The sequence below is a fragment of the Panthera tigris genome, chromosome B4, assembly GCF_018350195.1.
Source record: "Panthera tigris isolate Pti1 chromosome B4, P.tigris_Pti1_mat1.1, whole genome shotgun sequence".
NCBI lineage: Eukaryota > Metazoa > Chordata > Mammalia > Carnivora > Felidae > Panthera > Panthera tigris.
The window spans coordinates 24595689-24616408 of record NC_056666.1 but is presented as its reverse complement, the minus strand read 5'-3'; the positions used below and the strand labels follow the sequence as shown (position 1 = coordinate 24616408).

Genomic DNA, 20720 nt, shown 5'->3' with positions numbered 1-20720 from the left:
TGGTGTAAGAATGGAAACTAAGATTCTGACTGGATCAGTAACATTCTCCACCAAATGACTAAAGGAGTTACACTTTATCCCAGTTTCTTGCTTTTATATATCTTGGCAGGGCTTTATTCTGAAAAAGGCATAATTACTTTCTATGAATTCCACTATTTATGCTTGTTTAATCCTTAAAATATAATCAAGGCACTTCTATTAGCAATAAGTAATAAAAACCATATCATTTCTCATTAACCTTTTATTTTTAACTTAGTTTTACAATAAAGAAACAGAAAAGAAGTAGATCATTAAAAAAATACCAGCTGTCCATTTAAAATTTTAAATGAGTTTCTTGTTAAACAAAGCAGTAACACTATATCCTTTAATTACATCTTTACTTGTATATACAAGAACTGTGTGCAAAGTGCTTTTCAAACTATAAAATAAGACTTTGGAATAGGATACAAATGATTATCCCTAGGAGTTAGTTACTTCCCATTGCCTGTAATAAATCACAATTGCTTCATTCTTAATTTGCATTTAATTTATTTATTTACTAAGAGAAAAGCCACCATTTTCTGATACCAAATTGATATCTAATTTTTGAAAATAATCCCTGATCCACAGGTCTAAACCTTATTTTTACATATAATTCAGTTACTTGCTTCATTTTCCCCCTAAATAAATAGAGGACAGTTTTTAAAAAGCAAATATTAGATAGACACATTTTAATCAAGATGTGATTAAAAAATAAAAAACACCAAGTTACATGAAAGAAAAAAATAAGGAAAAAAAGATTCTTGAGGAAAGCAAATTGTATTCTTACACTTTTTTTCTTCAGGCAAACACAGAACCATCCTCTATGTGAGGGATGGGTTTCTTTCTTATTGAAAACACTCTGAACACATGATGCTTAACCCAACATCACACATACCAAGAATGCCTAAAAATTATTTGCTAGTACGCCTTCGAATGAAAGAAATCTTTTAAGTACAAGGGACATCTAAATGAGTGAAGTTCTGGAAGACAGACAGGAAGAATAATTCCAAACAAAGCCTTCAAGGATCTAAATTGCGGTCTTTTTTTTTAGTTCTAAATGGGAGCTGGGGGAAGGACATTTAAGTTTACATTAGTTGGATGTGCCTTATTCATACGGAAGCATATGGCCCACTAGCTTGCAAATCCTTCCATGACCCCTGTGAAATAGGTGTATCTCAAAGATTATACCCCAAAGGAAAAACGGAGGCACTAGGAGGTTAAGAGTCCAGTCTGTGTAGTTTACCAGTTACAGAAAAGTGATTCTCATGTGTTTCCTTTTTTGACCTTTGTAAAAACAGTATAAATAAGTTTTCATCTTATATTTCAAAGCACCCTATGAAGCAGAAACAAGATGTCCTCAGTTAAAGAAAAATGATTACAAAGAAATAAATGTATACGGTTGAATAAAATCTTGTCAATGATCTACAGGCTCAGAGTATACTTTCAGACCTACTTGAAGCCCATTCATCATTCCCATCAGCAGGTTATGTCTATTCTGTGTTCATCTGTAAAAAGTAAGCCTGGTACATAGGGCTCTACTTTGTAGTAATGACGCCTGAACACTCAAGTCAGCGCTGTGAACGCCCAAGAGAAATTACGGGCAGCTCACAAAGTGGACGTAGAGAAGATTCTTCCAGCAGTTTTCTGCTCCTTGGCATGGCAATTCAGTGACTAGGCTCGAAAGTTGATTTAACTCATTTGAAGTTCACTCCTGGTTTGCATTCTTTCTCATAATTTAATTTAGAAAATTAAAAATATCCAGTTATAAATCTGATCTCATTATCACAACTGTACCTTGGAAAAGCAGCTTATAGTTCTCTATGGGAGATAATCAGGTAAACGTGTTACCAAACAATCATTAATAATTTAATGTCCTTCAAGTTTAAGGGTAGGGTAAGTCTATGTATGCTACTTGTAGCCTAGTTGAGATTAGTTATTCAAGTATCAGCAATATTAGTCCTTAAAATGTTGTATTTGTGTAGTGCAAAATATATATATGTATATATGTACACAAACCAAACTACTGGACGACAAAAAGAAGTGTAATCATCACAAACAGTTAAGATACTCTTGTGAGCTCCACATTCCATTTCATTCTGAGGTCATCCAGGCCCAGTAATCTTCTGGAGTAAAATACCATTTTCTTCAGTTCAGTTTTCTTTAAAGAGAAAGTAAAAACCAATTTCCCATGAATATGAATGCAACCTGAATATGAAACACACCCATACCAAAGAATCATCTGAATGAAAACACAACAATAATGCTCACATTCAACATCAAACCATAAAATTACCAAAAGTCCTTAAGAAATGAATTCACATCCTTTTCTAGTTGGCTTAATGCAATTTCGAAATTTGGGAATTATTTTATAGCAGGAAAGTTGTGAAACAAAAAAGCTTAACAAAACTACCAAAGATTGATAGATATACAACCTAGATTACTCGTTATGAACAGATAGTCCATATCTGTTACTTTCCAGGCACTGTGCCAGGCACTGGGGATTCAAACATAAATGAGGCAGGCTCTCAGCTGTCAAAAGAGCTATCAGGTTAGTTGCTTGTGGCAGGGGAGACATGTAAACTAACAACTCGGATAGGTAATGTGATGGTTTTAGTGATAAAACTGACTGAAGGAGTGATCAGAGAAGGATGGGCTTGTTAGCGCAAGATACAATAATCACATATGATCTCAGGTCTGGGAAAAGTCCCACAGCTATAAAATCTATACATCCTCCCCAGCATTCAAGATGCCAAAATGCCTGAAACCCTCTTATTACAGATTCATTCCTCACCTCCACAGAAATGCTCTTATGCAACCCCCTTGGCAGGAGTGATATTTTAAGTAATCAGATCATCCCTTATCCTCTGTGGAAATCCTCTTTATGTACACCTCCCTGGCAGGAGTGACATTTTAAATAACCAGATCAATTTTCACATAACATAAAGAGACCTCTTGAGGCATGATGGAAAACAAACAAACAAACAAACAAACAAAAAGGCCCCTGGGACCAGAACAGAATTATAGGTGGTTCTAAGGATTAACTGAGTGAGGTTTTAGCAGCAATGTTAGCTGGAAGGTGCCTGAACAGTGAGCAACACTTACTAAGAACCCACATGATGAAGATTTCTACACAAGATCCTCTCCAGGTTTATAAAAAACCACACAGCTCTCTGAACCCCTATCTCCTACTGTAATAAGGAAACAGAAACAGACATAAATGCCCAGCACTATCTTCAGAACTATTTGGAATGTGTTTCAGGCTCTTTGTGAGATCTGTCCTTTTTTCTTTTTAAATTAACTTGCAAAATGCAGGGCAAGGTGTGATAAGGGAAGAAAAGTTACAGAAAACAATAGATAAGGGATGAGGAAAACGCTCTGCCCTTTACCTTGCCCTCTGAACTTCTGCTCTGGCTGTACTGCTGAGATTCTTCCCCCTTCTCAGAAGCCTAGGCCTGACTTTTCCAGGCAGTTCCATCTGTCCCAGGTTCCTGAAGAGTGTTCCTACAGAGAGCTTTCCCACACCTGTCCATTTTACCACCTCTGTACTGAAAGTTCAGTGCCCCCAAGAAAACTACGTTTGTGTATTTATGAATCTGGGCAGAATGATAAAGAAAAGTGGTTACAAAGGTCCTTTCCCTCAGAGTAATAGCTTAAGAGTATTCTTTTGGTCTGAACAGGTCTGCTGTCAGTATTTTACTAATGGGTAATTTTACTAGAATGGTCGGGTGAGGTGAGTGGGAAAAGGCAGACCCACAGAAGGCTGCTCAGGGACTAATTTTGAACAAGAAGTCTCCAACTGTTTCTGTTCATATCACATTCAGAAAAAAATGTGGGGTTTTTTTTTTGTTTTTTTTTTCTGATCCACTGCAGAGTGATAATGTGAGAAATTTACTTTTGAATTTTTATTCTTCTACAATGGGGAAAAAAAATCAAGCGGTGGACCCACTTTTAATGTTTAAAAACAAAACATCTTTTTAAAAAGCTTACCACAGAGGTGCCTGAGTGGCTCAGCTGGTTAAAAGTCGGACTTGGTTTCGGCTCAGGTCATGATCTCATGGTTCGTGAGATCGAGCACCCCTCCCTCACATCGGGCTTCAAACTGACATTGAGGAGCCTGTTTGGGATTCTCTCTCCTTCTCTCTGCCCCTACCATGATACCTCTCTCTCTCTCTCTCAAAATAAATAAACTTAAAAAAAAAAGTTTACCACACATAGCTACTTATTTTATATATACATGGAACTATCTGTTTGTTTGTTACCAGATGCATAGTTATTAAATAAAAAGAAAAAATTAAAATTAAATAAACTTTAAAAAATGAAAGCTTTCTGCATCATATGGTACTTCAGTTTGCCATCCTACAAATTGTGACCATTCAGCCATGCATTCAGTACGCCTCCAGTTTACTGTAAGGGACATTTACTGTAAGCCTCCTACATGCCAGACATTGTATTAGGGGATAAGACACAGGATGGTCCCTATTATGAATGGGGCATTCCACACTTTTTCCACCCTAACTGGATTTCTGGATCTTCCTCCTCATCTCTAACACAGAACTTGTCTGCTCCAAACCAGACACACCGCTCTCTGGTTTTCATTCCTGTAACTATCAGATTAAAAATTGCTACACACTTCCAGATTAAAAGATGTCTAAATCCCCTCAAAGCTGAAACTTATTTCCATATCAAATATGGCTCTATCTCCAACCTGCTAATCTGTTCTGTATATAAGCAAACAATACCTAAAAACACTATCTGATCAAAATGCAGTTGCACAGTGCTAAATAGCTGGTAATTGGGAAGGACTAAACACTTAACATACTGAAAACCTGATAAAAATTCAACAAAGTGGAACATTAAAAATCAGTAATAGTTTCTCCATTTGGAGACCTCTACAAATAACTGATAGGAATACTTAAGGGAAATGGTGTAGACATCTACTAGTAAGGAGTAATCTTAAAAAAAATATTCTAGGGCCGCCTGGGTGGCTCAGTCGGTTAAGGGTCCACCTTCAGCTCAGGTCATGATCTCGTGGTTCATGGGTTTGAACCCTGCATCGGCTCTGTGCTGACAGCTTAGAGCTGGGAGTCTGTAGCGTGTTTCAGATTCTGTGTGTCTCTCTCTCTGCCCCTCCCCCGCTAGTGTTCTGTCTCTGTCTCTTAAAAATAAACGTTAAAAAAAATTTTTTTTTAATTCTAGAAAAATTGCAATTCTTGGTGACTGCTGAAGCAAAGTAGTTGTTTTCTCTTTCAGTCTTTAATAAGTGACAAGCTGTTTCAAACTTAAGCATAAAATAAATTATTAACCAAAGTAAGCTTTAGGGTTTTTGTGCTGTGCCAAATTTCTCTACTCTCCAATCCTCAACTTTTTATAAAGGAAACATGCAAAGGAACTTTGAAATGCATTGCAAAATATGTCAAAACCTGTCTTTAGTGCCACTGTGCCCTGCTGCTTGAATCTAGCATTCTTACTACATAGTGAAAAAAAGCTTTGGTTCTTTTCTCCTCCAATTGTCAGGGAAATTAAAATTTGAAGCACTGTGTAGCACTAAACCCAACCATCATAGGAGAAATGTAAAATGTGTGAAAATTAGAAAGGATTTAAACTGGGGCACCCGGGTGGCTCAGGTTTAGGTTAAGTGTCCAACTTCGGCTCAGGTCATGATCTCGCAGTGAGTTCAAGCCCCATGTGGGGCTCTGTGCTGACAGCTCAGAGCCTGGAGCCTGCTTCGGATTCTGTGTCTCCCTCCCTCTCTCTGCCCCTCCCCCCGTCATGCTCTGTCTCTCTGTCTCTTACAATGAACAAACATTAAAAAAAAAAAATTGAAAAAAAAAAAGAAAAAGAAAAAAGGAATTTAAACTCAGGTTTGTTGAACCCTTAACAAATCTTACACACACCTGAAATAACATCTGTAACAAATGCCTCAGGAAAGAGGTAAATAATACTGTGAAAGCAATCTGTGCTTCTGAAATCCTACTGAAATTTTTTTCAAGTGAGTGGGTGTATTGGAAGAACATTAATGTGGCACAGAACTTATTTAGTTCTTCTATGAACATAAATAAAATTGTCTTAACATAAGCTGGAATCAGGAAGACTGATCCATCCAAATCCCCATGCATTTTGGTTTCTCTGCCATCAACTATGATCACTGGAGCACTGTCTACAGTAACTAGTATGCTGCTTATCCCTTTTCGAGAAGCGAAGGGCAAATGACTGGTTTCTGCTTTCGTTAGTGTAGTTAATTAGGAACTTGGGTTGTGTGCTAGAAGAACATACCCTTAATTATTTAAACTTGTAGATTTTTAAAAATGTGTCTCTATTGCACAGATTTAAGAGAGCACTTAAAATGTTATTATACCCTATTTAATAATAGGTTAAATACCCTATTTCTTCTCCCCAACTGTTGTTACTTAATGGGAAATGGTGATGAAATACAAAAACACAGTAAGTGAGGCCATCAGTGAGGTAAACAATTGTCTATATGCCCATCCATGGAATGTAATTCAGTTTACACAGTATCGGAAAAAAATGCCTTAAGGATTTCCTTTGACCCAAGAGATTCAGCCTTAGGTTCCTAACCTAGACAATCTCAGAGCACGTTCAAGGAACCCAATCTATTATTCTCATACCTTTTTGAGGTATCTCCTGGCATCCCAAACTGGAATTTTGGCCCTCAAATTAGAAAAATCTCTATTTCTAGAGATCATCAACCACCTGGCTAAAATCTTCTGGAATGTCCACGTCTATTCCAAAGGTATAGACAGCATGCAGGCATTATTTATTTACCCCTTGTCTAGAGTTCTTTAGCATTAGAAAGGGCCCAAAATAAACATCAGATTCTAATTTTTTAGTCTAACAAGTACCTAGAAATCCGCTAGACATCATTTCCAAGGTAGTTTCAGTCTCAGGATCAGTGCAGAATGTTCAGTATGACAATGTATCTATAAAACGGAACTGTCCTCTTAACTGCTGTTGAAAGCTCTGTCTCCTATAGATAAGATTTTGCATACTATTTTGAGTTATAAAGCCATAGCATTACCTTCTCCTTCTTTGATAATACAAATGCACCAACCACTGGGCAATAAAAGGCCATACGATAGCAAAAGTTAATGCACCAGGAGACATCTCAAAGGGCCACCAAGATGGTCTCTGAGAAAATAAAATAAACTGGTCACTTGTCTACTACATGTATAAATATAAAAAATACCTAATTCATATTTTAGAAAATATACAACTTAATAACAAATCTCAGTCCTGCTAAAGAAGGAAGATATTCAGTATCTCAGAGCATAATTCAGTAAGTAGACTTTTAGGAGTACTTTAGACTTAAACAATAACAAATATATTTTAATTTCAAAGCTCTAAAGGGTAGATTTCATCTGGAATACTTTAAGAGCCTCACATAATCTAAATTTATTGTAAGTTATTGGAAACCCTGGGACTTAGATTTAAGAGAAGAATTTCTTACCTGTGAGGGAGGCTGATGACTGGTCTGTAATGTTGATGATTTTGCCTATAAATACAAGTGAAAGTGATTTAGCTTTGACAAAATGAGAAAATAAAAACAGTAATTCTTCTATTTCCTATCTTTTTTTTTTAAGGCAAAATATTAGTTTATTATATTTTTCTGTTAACTATGCTGTGATTATCCTGAAACCCATACTGGTCAAATAACAAGGTCCCTTAAATTGCTAGTCAAATAAATATCTTTGACATTTTATATTTTACAGATCAAATTATATAAAATTATCAAAATAAAACCTCAAATTAGTCTACACCGTTACTTCTTTTATACTGTTATTAAATTACTGAACCAGGGGCACCGGGGTGGCTGTCGGTAAAGTGTCCCAAGTCCTCATTTTAGCTCATGTCATGATCTCAGGCTCCTGAGATCCAGCCCAATTTTAGGCTCCATGCTGAGCATGGAGCCTGCTTAAAATTCTTCCTCTCCCTCCCCTTGCCCCACTAATGCACTCTCTCTCAAAAAAAAAAAAAAAAAAAAAAAATTATAAATCAACTTTTCTTATTAATTCTTTAATTTCCATACAAATTACCTTTTACACACATATCCGAAAACCGCAGCCTTCTTATTAAAATTATAAATAATATTCAAAGATCTGTGTTGCAAAGTCATGATAAGTTGTAACACAAGAGGTATGGCAGATTTGAGAAATAAACTGTTAGTGTTGAGGTTTGTTTTTTAACTTTTCCCCAGCTTTATTGAGTTATAATTGATAAATTATACAAATTTATGTGATGATTTGATGTGTATATACACTGTGAAATGATTACAATAATCAAATGAATTAACACATTCCTCATCTCACATAGTTAACTTTTTTGGGCAGGGGGAGGAGTATTGTAGGGTTTTCAATGAGATATCTAAACTAAGTCGAAAAATTTCAAATTAATTTAGGAAACTTATATCCCAATTTGGATCACAAAACAAGTTTCCTTATAATAGTTGTTGGAAACTTATTAGTGCCATTTGTCCATTTATTATAACATTAGAGAAATGGTATGAAAATTAATGAGATCATTCATTCGTTCATTTAACAAATATTTACTGAGCGTCTATTATGTACCAGTTACTACTCTGGGCATTAGACATAAAACAGGAAGCAAAATGACAAAAAGTGCTGTCCCAGTGGAGCTTAAACTGTAATGGAGAGATACAAATAATAATGAATAAATCAGTAAAATATACAGTGTATCAGGCAGTGATAAACACCATAAAGAAAAATAAAATAGGGAGAGGAGATGAGACATGTTAGAGGAGTCGTCTTGAAACTTTAAATAGAATGAACAAGGAAGGCTTTCATGACATTTGAGCAAAGACCTAAACAAGAAAGCTGTATGCTAAGTGGCTAACAGGGGGGAACAATCTTCTGTACACAGGCAGTAGCAAGTACAAAGACCCAGGGTGGGAGGAAGACTTCAGGCAGGTTCAAGGCACAGCACTGAGGTCTGTATGCTGAAACAACCGAAGGAAGTGGTGGGAGGAGACAGGCTTTAAATTTACTTGTTGTGGGTAATTTGATCTCAAGGACCCCAGTATACCCTACTGGTAAAACTCTTAGTTGCCTCTAGATGGTACATTAGTCCTCACAGACCATTAAGGTGTTAAAGAAGTATACTCAAATTGCCAAGTGCTGAAAGAATCTAGACAAGGTAACGATTTTTATATTAGTTGTAATTGTACCTTGTAGGCATAACAATATTTAACCCAGAGATTTACCTTAAAATGTTTCTTTAGACTAAATGGAATAAAGGGTAGAGTTACAAAACTGGGCTCCAGGTATATGATGACTTATCCAAGGTCACATTAGTGTGATCTTGAATGGAACTCGAGGGGATCAAATCCCAATGCGATGACACAGCTATTCTTCATTAAAGCAGCAACTACTAACAAATACTAAGGTAGAATCAGAACTCTACCTTAGTAGATGTTGATCATTAGTGGATTTTTTTTCCTAAATAATAAAGGGTCTGGAAAGGCAAATGAAGATTCCCAAGGACCCTTGCTCATATCTATGAAGCACTGACACTAGCTGTATAATTAACAGTACGAGTTTTTGCTTTAATACTTACCCATACATGTTGTTAAAGAAAAATACAATCAGTGACAATTGTGAAAGCACAGTAAGGAAGACTTTATTCAAGGGAAAAGGGGCTATTACTGGGTATAGGGACTTCTACAGTCAGGGGGACACAGACTGGGCTCATTTCCCAATACAGTATGGGCAAGGGAGAATTTAGTTAAGGAGGAGGGCTGAGATCAGTGGGCGGAAAATTCCTAAGAGGGAACATCAGGGGTAAGGGAGATTCTAGTTAAACTGATCTAACAGGATTCTTGCTGAAGATGGGCCCAGGTGTTCAGAAAGCACCTGGGGGAAGGCAGAGGCTGAAGAGCCTGTCTGGTTAAACTGACTGAGCAGGGTTCTTGATGAGACTGGATTTTACAAAGAAGAAGTGAAGAGATGCCTAAGAGAAGGTTCAAGAGTCTGACTGAAGTTTATTTATTTATTTATTTTTTTTTTATTTTTTTTTTTTAAATTTTAATGTTTATTTTATTTTTATTTTAACGTTTATTTATTTTTGAGACAGAGAGAGACAGAGGATAAACAGGGGAGGGGCAGAGAGAGAGGGAGACAGAATCTGAAACAGGCTCCAGGCTCTGAGCAGTCAGCACAGAGCCCGACGCGGGGCTCGAACCCACGGACCTTTAGATCATGACCTGAGCCGAAGTTGGATGCTTAACCGACCAAGCCACCCAGGCGCCCCTGACTGAAGTTTAATTGAACAAAGAATCTTTGTTGGTATCAAGTGGCTTTTATGTAGCTTTGAAATAGTTAGAAATTCTATTTACCATTCTATTCCTGGATTAAGCTAAGGATTACTGAATTTTTTTGAAAATATTTTTGAAAGGAAAAATCCCACACAATTGTAACCACTGCAAAGAAACTATGAAGACAGAGAATTATTTAAATTAGGTCCTCTCTAAGGCTGTGAACTTCCTGAGGGAAGAAACCAAGCAGTCTTATTATCATTGTTATTGTCACCACCATCATCTCATGTGACAATATGTAAATGTCACATGAGTGTTCCAGGCACTGTACTATGCATTTTAATTTTTTTTTTCAACGTTTTTTTTTTATTTTTATTTTTTTAAATTTATTTTTGGGACAGAGAGAGACAGAGCATGAACGGGGGAGGGGCAGAGAGAGAGGGAGACACAGAATCGGAAACAGGCTCCAGGCTCCGAGCCATCAGCCCAGAGCCTGACGCGGGGCTCGAACTCACGGACCGCGAGATCGTGACCTGGCTGAAGTCGGACGCTTAACTGACTGCGCCACCCAGGCGCCCCTGCATTTTAATTTATCCCCTGAACAATCCTATGATGTAGGTATTATTAGTATTTTCATTTAATAGATAAAGAAACTGAGACACAGAAAAGTAAAGTAACCTAATTGAAGATCAAACAATAAGTGGCAGAGGGCGCCTGGGTGGCTCAGTCGGTTAAGCGTCCGACTTTGGCTCAGGTCATGATCTCACTGTTCATGAGTTTGAGCCCTGCACCAGGCTTTGTGTGGACAGCTTAGAGCCTGGAGCCTGCTTCAGATTCTGCGTCTCCCTCTGTCTCTGCTCCTTCTCCTGCTCACACTCTGTCTCTCTCTCTCAAAAATAAAGAAACATAAAAAAAAAAAAAAAAAAAGCCTAAAAAAAAATAAGTGGCGGAGTCAGGATTTGAAACCAGGTAGTTTGTTCTAAGGTCTGCTACCCAGTGCTGTCTCCCTTTTCATTTATGTGTCCACTACCCAGAAAAGTATCTGGTATGTGGCCATTCACCAAATATTCATTGAGTGAATGAATCTCAGACACTTGCTGTGATGGAAAGTGCACTGCATGAGAAATCTGGAAAGTTTAGTTATAGAACTGGCTTTGCCACCAATTAAGTAAGGTGTTTTCTCTGTATCTCTCCTTCATCTGCTGAACTAGAGGTACTGAACTAAATTTCCTTTAGTTCTACAATCTACTACTACTTTGCCATCAATTTACTTCTTTTCTTCATCCAAATGAATTATGCAAAAAAAAATTTCGGGGTGGGGTGTGGGGTGCAAAAAGGTGATCTTATTAAAGCATGGGGACAGGACCCACGGGCAGGAAGAGCTGCTGTGAATAATGCAAATTTTAAGGAAAAAGTCCTTAACATGTCAGAATCTTTTTTTGGTTTGTTTTATGTAAGACAAGAGTGAAAAAGAAAACTTTGAAAGATAAAAAAATCAAAAGAACTTTTAGCAGAATTTCAATACCAATGAAGACATTAAATGTATACAAATTACTCTTTTAAAAAGTCACAGCATAAACTATTCAACATGGAGGTGGAGGTCAATAAGCTGGAACTGATGTTCCTGAAAGCCGACTCTGATCTGGATTACTTTCGATACAGGCTGGAATATGAAATCAAGACTAATCATCCTGATACAGCAAGCAAGAAAAATCCAGTTACACTCTTAAAGGAATTGTCAGCAATAAAGTCTGGATATCAAACTTTGTATTCATGCTTTAAACCAACTGCTGTAGAGCAGGAAGAGATTAAAAACCACATTTGTGCTACTGTTGATAAGACTATGACCATGATACAAGAACTACAAAAGTGAATAGACATGGAGCTGTCACCTCTGACTAAAGAAAACTGCGGCAGAGCAATTAAAATCTTTCACGTCACACTTATGAAGAAGTGGACTTGGAAAAGGGAATTCTAAAGGGAATTCTAATGGAGAGGGGACCCATTCCAGAAAGATTTAAGAAGATGTCTTGTTAGCACTTGATGACTAGAAGTGGGGGATGGAGAACAACTTTTGGCTTGGGTGACTGGATACTAATGCCTTCCACAAGAGAGGGTCCTATAACAAGGGCAGATATTATATGAATAAAGTTCAGCCAAAAAGATGGAATGGGAATAAAGGGACTTAAAAATATATATGCATGTAGGGTCTTATAATTTCATGAAAGGAAGTCACGTAACACTATTTTGCATTTATTTCCTTTTGTGTAATTGGGATAAAATGGATGTCCTGGCCTATTGTAAAAGGATATTTATGTACTATTGTTCAGTCAGATATGAGTGAGCATGCTTTGGAAATTAAAGGATAGAAAATAAATAAATAATTAGTCACAGAATAAGAAAAGGCAGACTACTGGAACAGTAACATTCAATAATACTAAATGAACGAATGAGATTTCCATCATGGTTAGCTATTCTTTAATATAGTTTGTATTAATCTAGGGATAGTTGATAAGATCATGGGCCTTAAATATATTTTTTCTCAAGCTAATACAGAAAGTAGATTTTCTTATTAATGAAAGATACAAATAATCAACAAGGTGTTCATAGACTCATGAACATCAACAGAGTCACAGTCTAAGTGATGATAAAATGTACTTGACAATCATTGAAACATGTACAATAGAGAAACCTTGTGATAATCTGAGTTACTGAAAGGATAAAAAAGCTAAAATATTCATAGGAGTTGTTTAAAAAGCCTACAGTAGTAGTTTCTTTAAATGAATCTATATTTAATTTGTTTATCTTGGAACTGAAGCGCATCTTTGATTAACTAACTTAATATCTTAATTAACTAACAATATCTCTTACAACATGATGCTTCAATGCTATGTGTTTTTTTTAATGCTATATATGTTTTTCAATGCTATATATGTTTATTTTGGGGGGGGGGGGAGAGAGGGAGAGAGAAAGAGTGGGGAGGGGCAGAGAGAGGAGACACAGAATCCGAAGCAGGTTCCAGGCTCTGAGCTGTCAGCACAGAGCCCAAGATGGGGCTCGAACCCACAAACCACGAGATCATGACTTGAACCAACCTGAGCCACCCAGGTGCCCCCAGCGCTATATAATGGGTCAGACAGCCTGTTTAGTTGCCTTTTTCTGCAAGAGACATTACTCCAAGAGGAACAAGTCACAGGACAAATGGGGCACAGCACTAGTAGCCAGCCATCTGAAGGCTCTGCAGCCAAGTCCTGGGATTATCGCAGCCAAATCCAGGGATTATCACAGCCCAGCCCCAAACTGTGAACCAAGATGAACTAGCCCTTCCTCCGAACCTTTTTCCTTTCCTTTAGTACCTCCTCCATACTTAACTGTCTAGTTTTATTCAGTACAGAAAGAGCACTGATCTAGGATACAGGATGCCTGGGTTCTGCTTTAGTTTCTGCAATGACTTGCTATAGTGCGTTTTCAAAGGTTTAATATTCTTACTCTTCCAGGGTTAAATAACTGCGAACATCAAACTATGACTCTACATTCCTGTCTGGCTTTAAAGTTTTGATCCTACAACTAATTTACACTAAAGAATTGGTAACTTAATATACTATCTCTACAGCATTTTAAAAAGAAGTCAAGATAGAGGACAATGTTTACTACAAAAGAGTGACTCCTTAATGATGAACTCCAAAGCACTAGTTATGGTTTACTACTTCCTTGAACTGCACTATATAACATCTTTTAAAAAATTTTTTTTTTTAATTTATTTTTGAGAGAGAGCGCACACATGCACACACACACACACACACACACGCATGCACGCACAAGCGGGGGAGGGGCAGAGAGAGGGAGGGAGACACAGAATCCGAAGCAGGCTCCAGGTTCTGAGCTGTCAGCACAGAGCCTGATGTGGGGCTCGAACCCATGAACTGCGAGATCATGACCTGAGCTGAAGTTGGATGCTCAATTGACTGAGCCACCCAGGCACCCCAAGCTCTTTTTTTAAAGTTTATTTATTTATTTTGAGAGAGAGAGAGAAAGACAGAAACACAGAGAGAAAGAAAAAGAAAGAGAGAGAGAGAGAGAGAGAGAGAGAGAGAGACAGAGAGAGAGAATGAATCCGAAGCAGGCTCCACGTTGTCAGTACAGAGCCTGATGCGGGGCTCGATCTCATGAACTGTGAGATAATGACCTGAGCCAAGATCAAGATTGTCTAGACACTTAAGCTGTCTAGACACTTAACCAACTGAGCAACCCAGGAGCCTCTCTCTTTTTTTTTTTTTTTTTAAGATTTTATTTTGAAGTAATCTCTGCACCCAATGTGGGGCCTGAACCCACAACCCCGACATCAAGAGTCCAATGCTCCACTGACTGAGGCAGCCAGGAGCCCCTTAACAGCTCTTCCTCTTCTATTACCAAGCACCCTACTTCTACCCCTAACACGGTACTGGTAATTTTACACTCGAAAAATTTTCTATGAAGTGGTAGTTAGCTTTTGGATCAGTCTTTTCTTAAATAACCAATATTTTCAAAAGTAGATCCTTTTTATTTTTTATTATTTTTGAAAAATTATTTTATTTATTTTTTAAGTAATCTCTCCACCCAATGCAGGGCTCAAACTCACAACCCGAGATAAAGAGTCACATGCTCTATCCACTGAGCCAGCCAAGTGCCCCTAGATCCTTTTTATTAAAAAAAAAAAAATCATTACATTGATTTATATAAATCTGATCAACACAGATTACACTTACATGCTGTTATACAGGATCAACAGTGGAAGAAGACAAATTCAAAAGCTCACCTGCGAAGCAGTTAGCGTTTCCAGTTTATGAAGTCTCTGAAGGACGTTCTGCATATCCTCCTGCAGGCGCATGAGGACGAGAGCAATCTGTTCATTGAGGCTGCCTCTTGACCCTCTGTCTGAGCCCCAGCGTTCCCCATCACCTCCACTTCCCACTTGCCGACCCTTGGATCCTTCACTCAAGTGTTGCATTCTATGCCCTATTTTAAGAGAGCAAAATCAGTTTTAAATAATTCTTATAAAAGTAGAAAGAGTGTGTTTTATTCATTTTCCTGTGTTATTTCTTTGAGATCTAAATCTCCAAAGCAGAGTGGAAGCAATCAGGAAGTACACAAAATACCAGGAGCAAAGAAGTAGCTATAGAAGCTTCTACTTCTACTGATATTGATATAATCAAAGATTCTCTTCGCTAATGTTTTACAATGTACTTACTACACTAGTACATGACAAAATGCATATAATTCACATATTTCAGATGCATTTTCAAAAATTATTTACTAATAAGGTAAAAAGACTGAAGAAATTCGAAGAGTACTTTTTTTTTTAATGTTTATTTTTCAGAGAGACACAGAGAGAGAGCATGCACACGTGTGCACATGAGCGGGGGAAGGGCAAAGAGAGAGAGGGAGACAGAGAATCCAAAGCAGGCTCCTGGCTGACAGCAGACAGCTGGATGTGGGGCTCAAACTCATGAATGGTGAGAGCATGACATGAGCCAAAGTTGGATGCTTAACCAACAGGCCCACCCAGGTGCCCCAAACCCAAAAGGTTTTTAAATGTATTTCTCTTTTTATAAATTCTATTACACTTACCACTACTAAGATTTTGTCATGTATCCATTCATTATTTTTCCCATGCATATATTTATAGAATAGGCATTACCCCAACACATAATTTTGTGTTCTTCTCTTTAAAAATATCATAAATGTTTATCTGCATTTTTACATTTTATTACAAAAACACTGAAATGGCTACATAAATTCCCCAGCATGGCCATGAATGAATTTACTCAATCGTTCTCCACTTTTGGATAAGATAATCCCAAATTTTTGCAATTACAAATAATACTGACATGGGGCACCTGGGTGGCTCAGTTGGTTGAGCATCTTACTCTCGATCTCAGCTCAGGTCGTGGTCTCATGGTTCATGGGATCGAGCACCATGCTGGGCTCTGTGCTGGGAGTGCAGAGACTGCCTCTCTCTAAAAATAATAAATAAACATTAAAAAAAAACAACAACAAACCAGGGGCATCTAGGTGGCTCAGTCAGTTAAGCATCTGATTTCGGCTTAGGCCATGATCTCGCAGTTCATGAGTTTGAGCTCCACGTTGGGCTCTGTGCTGACAGCTCAGAGGCTGGAGCCTGCTTTGGATTCTGTGTCTCCTCTCTCTCTGCCCCTCCCTCGCTTGCACTCTGTCTCTCTCTCTCTCAAAAATAAATAAACGTTAAAAAAAAAAACCAACCCCAAACCAAAAAACAAAGAACACCGCAATGAATGTCTTTGTATATAAATTCTTGCCCAAATGTCTGCTGATTTCTTTAGAAAAAACAGAATCAAAAAAGGAGAGTTACTGGGTCAAAGGATGACAAGTTAGTAGAAGTTCTTAATGAGTGTTACCAAGGTATTTTTCAGAAAGGCTGCAACAGTTTTATATTGCAGCATATAAAAAGCACTACAATACTAATAGGTTTGCTATTACAATAGGTATACAATAGGTAAGTTTTGTTTATTTCGTTTTAAATAATAAACAGGAAACTGTTTGCCTCATTGCCCTTTGGCATTCTGGAGCCCTACAGCAGCAACTGGATTCCCAAAGCTGTGCTTGCAACAAGCAGTGTTTGTTCTTGCAAAAGAAATGGAATGAGAACTGTTTGTCAAGTTAAACTTCAAAGAGTACACTGAGGTGTTGTGCCTGATGTTATTTTCTTTGCTTTTTTGAAAACGTTTATTTATTTATTGAGAGAGAGAGAGCATGCGCACAAGAGGGGCAGAGAGAGAACCCCCATGCAGGCTCCACCCTGCCAGTGCAGAGTCCGATGCAAGGGCTTGATCCCATGAACCCCGAGATCATGACCTGAGCTGAAATCAAGAGTCAGATGCTCAACTGACTGAGCCACCCAGGCACCCCTGATGCCATTTTCAAGAAGACCTCTACTCTTGTATTGAAAGGAAGTAAATTTTGAAGTGGTTCTTCAAGAAAAGAACCACTTCAGCTATTGGTATAGAATTTACAAGGGGAAAAAAGGTGGAAAGTCTGGTCTGTGGCTTAGTTTTTTTTCCTTCATCCTTAAGAGATTGAGATATTCAGGAAACAAAAATAATATAAAAACAGGGAGGGGGACGAAACAGAAGAGAGTCATAAATATGGAGAACAGACTGAGGGTTACGGGAGGGGTTGTGGGAGGGGGGATGGGCTAAATGGGTAAGGGGCACTAAGGAATCTACTCCTGAAATCATTGTTGCACTATATGCTAACTAATTTGGATGTAAATTTAAAAAAAAACAAAAAATAAAAATTGTTTCTCCAAAAAAAAAAAAAAGAGATTCATATATTCTGTGACGGCCTGTCAATGGGTACTGATGACACTAGAGAATTACTCTCCTCTCTGCTCACTTTACTATATCCTATGTCATAGTCAGCTTTCAAACAAGCCTTCGCAAAGACAGAATTAATCAGGCCATTCCCCTGTTATGGTAAATCCTCATCTCCAGTCATTATCTAATTACTCATTTTTTTTTCTTCAGAGCACTTATCATTCACAAAGAATCTCAATTATTTACTTATTTACTGTCAGCTCCCCTTTACTGGAACATGAGCTCCGCGAAAAGAGGGGCTTTGTCCTGTTCTCTATAGCATCCCCAGGATCCAGAACAGGGCCTGACAAAGAAAAGCTCAATAAGATTTAATGCTGAGGCAGATTTACCGTAAGGCTCACGAAGCTTCACTTCAGGGGCTGCCACTTGTATGGACCCCTGTGATTGCTGGGAGTTGTAATGTTTTGTAGGCGGGGTGAAGTCAGGGTTGTCGATAGAAAGCCTTTCATACATGCGATTTTGGTAAATTGCCTAAAGAAAGGGATCTGAATCCATGGCTCTAGTAATATGTTGTGATCTTTCTCTTCTTCATTAAATACTCACAATTTGGTATATGTTAAAATGGTAATTTTTAAGAATAATGTTCTTAATACCATTATCTTCTCTTTTCTTCCCTGTCTTCATTCGTTTTATTTTATGTAGATTTTTTTCAATCAGAAATGCAGCTAATCCTTTAACTTTTTATGACCTCATGAAATTATGCAGGGATTTTCCTTTTTTTAAGTGTACAATATAATGATTCAATACTTGTATATATTGTAAAATGATCACTGCAATAAGTTCAGTTAACATCTGTCACCATACAGTTACAGATTTTTTTTTCCTTGTGATAATTTCTAAGACTTTTCTATTTTAGCAACTTTCTTTTTTTATTTTCTTTTTTATTTTCTTTTAGAAAGACAGGTTGCAAGCCAGGGAGGGGGCAGAGGGGAAGAGAGAGAAAGAATCCCAAGCAAGCTCCATGTTCAGCTCTGGAGCCCACCATGGGGCCCGATCCCACGACCCTGGGATCATGACCTAAGCCGAAATCAAGAGTCGGATGTTCAAATGACTGCACCAGCCAGGCGCCCCAATCTTAGCAACTTTCAAATATGCAATACAGGTCTGATTAACTATGGACACCATGCTGTATGTTACATCCCCATGACTTATTTTATAACTGGAAGTTTTTACCTTTTGACCCCGTGACCTGTTTCACATCCCCTTCACCCCTGCCTCTGGCAATCATCAATCTATCTATTTCTGTGTCTATAAGCTTGGTCTTTTGTTTTTGTTTTTTTAGATTCTACATATAAGTGAGATCATATGGTATTTGTCTTTCCATTAATTCTCTTTTCTGATGGTCCCTATTCATTCCTAACTATAAACCATCATAAACTTTTATATATATATATATATATATATATATATATATATATATACACACACACACACACACACACACCCTTTGCTTCCCTCCTCAACTCTATTGTTACCTGATCACATTATCATTCTTAATGTTTACCTTTTTTTTTTTAACTTTAAAAATATGTTTATTTGTTTATTTTGAGAGATAGAGTGGGGGAGAGGGGCAGAGAGAGAGAGGGAAAGAGAGAATTCCAAGCAGGCTCTGCACTGTCAGCGCTGAGCCCGATGTGGGTCTCGACCCCTCAAACTGTGAGATCCTGACCTGAGCTGAAATCACACATCAGACCCTTAAGCAACTACGCCACCCAGTCACTCCCTAAGGTTTGCCTTTGTATTGTTAAATGTTCTTTTATCTCTATTACTTGATTTGTCAGTTTTAAACAATATCTTTTGACTTAAGTAGGGAAATGTGCAAAAGACACAATTCAAATTTTTACCTACAGTAGGAAACAAAAGCAGAGGGGCATTTGGAGGAACCATTAACTGACTGTTCAAGAAGGACATAAATTTGGCTACTTCAAAAAATTGCATAAAAGATATAGAAATAGGAATGTTTTCTCCTATACCTTCAGAGATCACACTACTATGCCTTGGGGGTGGGGGGTAGAGTCTAAGAAGAGAACTAGGTGTAAAGAAAAGTGGTCAGACATTATAGAAGGATAACTTTTAACATTCCCTTGGTAAATTGAGAGTTCTAATGTCTCTCCTTACCTAAACTTTTTGCTAATTAGTTTCTAAAGATAGTCAGTCAACAAGAACAAAAAAGAATACACACCTCTCCCTCTTCTGACATTAGAGAATTCCTCATTTTCTCCACCCCGTCTCTCACGGTGTGGTGCTCCACTGTTACTTCGGCCATCTTCTCCTCCATGCTTTACTTCACCTTTTCCTTCAACTGCTACCACCTGCATATCCCCAATGTTGCCATTTCCCGGAGATCCTTGAACATCTTCAGGAAAACCAGGACTTTCCAAGGGTTGATTGGGATCACCACTCAAGTAATATCGAAATGGTCTGCCGTTTGACGTGAAGCTGTCTAAAGACTACAAATTTAAAACAACACTTAGTTAAAAGCTATAAACATAAGTTTTTGTGACAATAGAAGAATTACTGTTTTTATAAAACTTTTTTCATGTTATGATAGAAAATATTTTTCTAAAAAATGTATTCACCTTCTGCCTCCTATATGTAGGAAAGAAATGGGATAGGAATGATTCATCCATGAATAAAGTATTGAGTAGTTCTGGCAATGAATTGTTCTCATGAGTCAGTCATTCATCCAAGAGACTTATAAAAATGTCTACTACTCTTGTTCTAGTTACTATGCTAAAGTCTAAGGATAATATGAAGAAAGAAATAGCTTGGTAAGGGAGAGAAGTAAGATCATTACAGCATAGTTTGATAAGTATTATGAAAAAGATGGACGAAGGGTGCTTGCTATAGGAACTCACAGGAGGGGTGCCTAACTCATATTGGGGCTCAGTGGAGACTTCCTGGAAGAAATGATATGAATTAAAACTTACAGAATGAGTATAAGCCAAGTCAAAGGTGTAGTAGTGACGACAGCCTGTACCAGTAAAGTAGTAGTGGGACAGAGGCTGCTTTGAGAACTTCTG

General features: G+C 37.7%; 1 protein-coding gene across 5 annotated transcripts in view; it reads right to left on the bottom strand.

Moving 5' to 3' along the window:
• Positions 1–1390: 1390 nt before the first annotated feature.
• The window catches only part of ACBD5 (acyl-CoA binding domain containing 5), a 45393-nt gene continuing 26063 nt past the window's right edge, over positions 1391–20720 (bottom strand). For all 5 annotated transcript variants that reach the window (XM_015537209.2, XM_015537208.2, XM_015537207.2 and 2 more), the window contains 5 exons: positions 19880–20147; positions 15102–15301; positions 7487–7531; positions 7058–7167; positions 1391–2179 (listed from right to left, as the gene is read on the bottom strand). In XM_015537209.2, the coding sequence (XP_015392695.2) occupies positions 2167–2179; positions 7058–7167; positions 7487–7531; positions 15102–15301; positions 19880–20147 (636 nt within the window). In that variant the 3' untranslated portion in view covers positions 1391–2166. The remainder of the gene's footprint in view (positions 2180–7057; positions 7168–7486; positions 7532–15101; positions 15302–19879; positions 20148–20720) is intronic.